The sequence below is a fragment of the Physcomitrium patens genome, chromosome 7, assembly GCF_059467195.1.
Source record: "Physcomitrium patens ecotype Gransden chromosome 7, ASM5946719v1, whole genome shotgun sequence".
Classification (NCBI taxonomy): domain Eukaryota; kingdom Viridiplantae; phylum Streptophyta; class Bryopsida; order Funariales; family Funariaceae; genus Physcomitrium; species Physcomitrium patens.
In genome coordinates, this window is record NC_143416.1 from 18,172,794 (window position 1) to 18,178,544 (window position 5,751).

General features: G+C 37.4%; 1 protein-coding gene across 1 annotated transcript; it reads left to right on the plus strand.

The window, feature by feature from the left end:
- Nucleotides 1-1,785: 1,785 nt before the first annotated feature.
- On the plus strand, nucleotides 1,786-4,476 carry LOC112284429 (heat shock cognate 70 kDa protein). Its single transcript, XM_024524207.3, has 2 exons — nucleotides 1,786-2,103; nucleotides 2,594-4,476. Exons 1-2 carry the CDS (start codon nucleotides 1,890-1,892, stop codon nucleotides 4,327-4,329), a joined length of 1,950 nt encoding a protein of 649 aa, XP_024379975.1. The 5' UTR covers nucleotides 1,786-1,889; the 3' UTR covers nucleotides 4,330-4,476.
- The last annotated feature ends 1,275 nt before the right edge of the window (nucleotides 4,477-5,751 follow it).

Below are 5,751 nucleotides of genomic sequence, written 5' to 3' on the forward strand. Positions count from 1 at the left end.
ATTAGTGAACAATCTACTCATTTTATAATATATGTGTATACAAGTTGGAAGATACAATGCCTTGGTACACAATTTCTTTATCATAGTATCCTACATAAATAAAAATATCAAATTACAAAAATTTAAAATTTAAAATTTACTATTATAGTTTTTTAAAGATTTAGTCCATGCAAACCATTAGATTAATTTCAACATCATTATATTATATTATTAAAAAATCATTTTAATTTATTATGTAATACATAAATATATTATTATTTTATTTATCAATTAAATGCTTAAATTTTATATTTTTCTTAATTTATATCAAAAATAATGATTTTTTAATTGCTTGGTTTGTTAATTTAGACAAAAATAGACTATATTTTGTAATTAAAATTAAAAATTTTAGATATTCATGAATAAATTTTAATATTATATTTTTTGTTTAAATTTATTCTGAATAATTAATAATATCTAAATTTGATTTTTGTTTTTATTTTTTATTTTTTAAATAAATATTGTACAAATCAACTATTTTATGCTTGTTATACTATAAGTTAGATGTATGAGAAAATTATTGTTTTTATGTTTTTTTGTTTTGTTTTGTTTTTTTTTTTATGTATCATTATTGGAAAATAGTAGTAAAATAATGTAAATTATAATTAATTAATTTAGAAATTGTATTAGTGCACTCATGGACATCATATATTATTTTTAAAATAATATTTTTTAAGAAATAATACTTTTATTATATATATTATTATCTTATATATATAATTTAAAAGTAGTGCATTAAATCATATAGGAATTACAATATTTTAAAATTCTTTAACTTATTTCATACACAACAAGAAACTTATTGATGATGGAACTACTATCTATTTAATAATGAAAATAAGTACCATACAAAGAAAAAAAATTATAAATTTAATTTTTTAATTAAGAATAAATAGAAAAAAGAAAAATAAAAACATAATCTCCTAACTTAGAAAATGAAAAAATATCAGTCTTGGTATATGGTTCTTTGCTCAACATTTTATGACAAATTCTTGACGGTTGTTTAAAATAATAATCTATAACTTCAATACACTCATTGTCATGACAAGAAGGATTGGTGTCACATCCTTTTACAATTATTGCGTATATTTTGTTCCACTGTTAGCAATAGTATCAATCCAATTTTGGTTCTCAACATATTTTGATACTTCATTTAGACTATTAGGAAACAAATGGTGCTATTATTATTAAATTAAATTGTGAGAAAAACAACATTGTCTAGATTGCAATGTTAAGTTCAACCTTCACATACAAATTAACAAGTACAATTTTGGAAAACTGCCAACAAAACTCCAATCGTCAGAAGAGTAAAAACACTTCAAGGGATTTCAAAGTCACATAGCTTGCAAATCTAGAGTCTGTAAGAAGAGACCCAAGTCACCAAGAATAGCAATTGACATCAATGACCATCGTATTTGATGCAAAATGTCAAAGACCAGAAGAGTGAACGAATTGCTCTTATTCAGGAATTGGAAAAGATTCAGGGAATATGACGTCCAGTTGTACAGCATTGAAAATACATACAGAGCCATACGGTACCGTATGAGATGAGCCCCCAAAAAGATCCAGGAAGTCTATTCGGGGAACCGACAGAGGCAAGCAAGCAGGCAAGCAAGAGTGGGCTTTTCTGGAAACCTAGGGTTAGGGTTCCGGCTGGGCTTCCACGAGCTTCCTCAGGCTTCGACGCTCTTCGCAGCCGTCGATACAAAAGCCTCTTGACTTCCTTTCCTCAGCATTCTCGTTCTTCAGATCGTCGAGATACCGTGTGTGCGTTCGGGTAGTTCTCGGAGGATTGCGACTGTAGGGATTGTGTCTTCGCGAAGAGTGATTTACAGCGAGCGCAGTCCGCTATGGCCGGCAAGGGCGAGGGTCCTGCCATCGGTATTGATTTAGGTACCACGTACAGTTGCGTGGGAGTATGGCAGCATGACCGCGTTGAGATCATCGCTAACGATCAGGGGAACAGGACCACCCCCAGTTATGTCGCATTCACCGACACGGAGCGACTCATTGGGGACGCCGCTAAGAATCAGGTGGCAATGAACCCCACCAACACCGTGTTTGGTGAGTTTTTCTTTACTCAGGTTTATCACAATTTTCCTCTCCTCTTATGGACGTTCAATGATTGGTCTGTTGGCACTGCTAGGGAATATCTTATGCGGAGTGTCTAAACAGTTGGAACTACTAGCTTTGTGATGAATGTGTTGAGTATTTTTCAATTTATTTTTGACTGCTGGTCAAGTACTATAGTGCATGCTTTGCCACGTGTGTCTTGGCACTTGTGCGTTGGTGTTGAGTATTGCATGCGGCTTCTGTACTGAGATATCGTGTGTACGGGTTCCATCATGGGAACATTCGTCGTAAGCTCAGATGGATGTGACTGGAAATTGTTCTTTCCTTGCGTTTTTCTGTCTGTACGTGAATGTGTGGCATGTTTGAGCCAATCATCCTTTGATTTTTGTGTCCAGGATTTTCTCTGAATCAGTTGAAGTTCGCTCACTCTTATCAGCACTAAGTTTTGGTTGCCTGATCTTTTACATTCTTTGTGTTACAGATGCTAAAAGGCTGATTGGAAGGCGTTTTAGCGATGCATCTGTTCAAAGTGACATGAAGTTATGGCCATTCAAGATTACTCCTGGACCGGGAGAGAAGCCCATGATCAGTGTACAGTACAAGGGAGAAGAAAAAACTTTCGCTGCTGAGGAGGTTTCTTCTATGGTGCTCATCAAGATGAAAGAGATCGCCGAGGCTTACCTAGGATCCACTGTGAAAAATGCCGTGGTGACTGTGCCTGCTTACTTCAATGACTCGCAGAGACAAGCAACTAAGGATGCCGGAGTCATTGCCGGTTTGAACGTTCTTCGTATCATCAATGAGCCTACCGCTGCTGCAATTGCTTACGGATTGGATAAGAAGGCAACTTCTGTAGGAGAGAAGAATGTATTAATCTTCGATCTAGGAGGCGGTACTTTCGATGTGTCTATACTGACCATCGAGGAAGGTATCTTCGAGGTTAAGGCCACTGCCGGAGATACCCACTTGGGCGGGGAGGACTTTGACAACAGGATGGTGAACCACTTCGTTCAGGAGTTCAAGCGTAAGTACAAGAAGGATATCAGCAGCAACCCCCGTGCCCTGAGGAGGCTGAGGACCGCCGCCGAGAGGGCAAAGAGGACACTGTCATCGACTGCTCAAACCACCATCGAGATCGATTCTCTGTACGAGGGTGTAGACTTCTACTCCACCATCACCCGTGCTCGATTTGAGGAATTGAACATGGACATGTTCAGGAAGTGCATGGAGCCAGTGGAGAAGTCCTTGAGAGACGCTAAGATGGACAAGTCCTCCATCCATGATGTCGTGTTGGTAGGGGGATCCACCCGTATTCCTAAGGTGCAGCAGCTGCTTCAGGACTTCTTCAACGGCAAGGAGTTGTGCAAATCCATCAATCCCGACGAAGCCGTGGCTTACGGTGCCGCTGTCCAGGCAGCTATATTATCTGGAGAGGGTAACGAGAAGGTCCAGGACTTGCTATTGCTGGATGTCACTCCATTGTCCCTAGGACTTGAGACGGCCGGGGGTGTGATGACAGTATTGATCGCGAGGAACACGACAATTCCCACCAAGAAGGAGCAGGTATTTTCAACCTACTCAGACAACCAGCCCGGAGTGCTGATTCAGGTTTATGAGGGTGAGAGGGCTAGGACGAGGGACAACAATCTGCTCGGTAAGTTCGAGCTTTCCGGGATTCCCCCTGCCCCCCGTGGTGTGCCACAGATTACCGTGTGCTTCGATATAGATGCAAACGGTATCTTAAACGTGTCTGCCGAGGACAAGACGACGGGACAAAAGAACAAGATCACCATCACCAACGACAAGGGTCGTCTATCAAAGGACGAAATTGAGAAGATGGTTCAGGAGGCTGAAAAGTACAAGTCTGAAGATGAAGACCACAAGAAGAAGATTGAGGCAAAGAATGGGCTCGAGAACTACGCCTACAACATGAGGAATACTATCAAGGATGAGAAGATTGCATCCAACTTGGACGCAGCTGATAAGAAGAAGATTGAGGACGCAGTTGAGGCTGCTATCCAGTGGTTGGACCAAAACCAACTTGCGGAGAGCGATGAGTTCGAAGACAAGATGAAGGAATTGGAGGGTGTGTGCAACCCCATCATTGCCCGCATGTACCAGGGTGGCGCTGGAGGTGGTGAGGGTGCCGCCCCATCATATGGAGGAACCGACTCTCCACCATCTGGCGCGGGACCCAAGATCGAGGAGGTGGACTAAAATTTCTAGTTCACCATTCTGTATCAGCTGGTAGGCATAGATGAGAAAAGTGCTGTCTACAATCTGTACCTTTGCATCAAAGTCGACCCTGTCTCCAGTTGTTGCGGTTCGTCTAGATGCGTATATAAGATTCATTCTTCTTTGGTATATTCCCGGTCAAGTCTTATGATCCGAGCCTCATGCTAACAGTTATGCTTTTTCCTGCTTGAAATTTGTACACGTAAAGCTCGTGTCATAAGACTACTTGTTGACGCATCCATTAATAATCTGCACGCAGCATCAGAACCCCAATGGAATCATACCCTTGCTTTGCCCCTCGGAGAGTTTCACTTAAACATGTCAAGTGAATTGTTTATCTGAAGCTATCTCTACACTACATTGCGGGAGACAAATTAATGACTTATTTTTACGTAGTGCACACAGTGCATCAACAATATCCAATATTCCTCATCATTCTCAGCATGAGCGAAATGAGACGAGATCTGCTACACATTTCATGTAAACATCGAGACTCTGCGGAGTTCCACACCATTCGCAAAAGCGTAGACAATATTCTACAATATCTTGCAAAACAACTTTCACTTCGTACTTTTGAGAGAACCAAAATGTTCTATCAACGAGTATATTATTAACATATGTGGTCCTATAATCCAAATGTGTACATCTACGTATGCGTGTCCCTCATACTGATTATCAACATATATTAAAAACTGAAGTACATTCAATTAATAGAATTGATGTATCTCACCATCATATCAAAAAATAACCTATTCACCTACTTCGAAATAATGTAACACTCAGAATTTTCAATTGTATGCCTTTTAAGTTTTAATGTTTCGAAATGTTGAATTATTTTGAAATGCTTTCTCATACACTTACTAATTTATATTTTTACCTAAAATTACACAATAATTTGATCTTTATCCAGCCTTTAGAATTACATCATTATGTTCAGAAATCTCTTTGGATGGTAATGTTGTGCTATGAATATGCTATTAGAACTTGAACATACTATTATGAAAATAAAATTGGTAAAATTAATGTAATAGGAATGTCAATTTCAATTGTGTCTATAACTATGATGATATATATATATATATATATATATATGCACATGTATTAGTATTTTTTTTTTTATCAGTTTGTATATAGTAATAAGTTTCAAAATTTAGATTGATTTATCAAAATTGTAGAAGTACTAATAATAGATTTTAAAACTATTTTATAATAGTAAAAGTTGTATATAATTGAAATCATATAAAAAGTCGTTTTCTTATAATATTTGTAGAATATTTAATTAAAACGAAAATCAGATTATGATAAAAATGTGTTATAAGTTTTGTGTGTTATAATGCAATAGTAAAACCTGATGATAATGAATATGTTCAAAAGATGTCTATGTTTAATATACACATACTAATT

Excerpts from the sequence above, each read along its gene's own strand:
- LOC112284429 (XM_024524207.3), top strand. The coding sequence starts at position 1,890 with ATGGCCGGCAAGGGCGAGGGTCCTGCCATCGGTATTGATTTAGGTACC. Across the intron at positions 2,104-2,593 it reads CCCCACCAACACCGTGTTTG|ATGCTAAAAGGCTGATTGGA; the intron begins GTGAGTTTTTCT and ends TTTGTGTTACAG.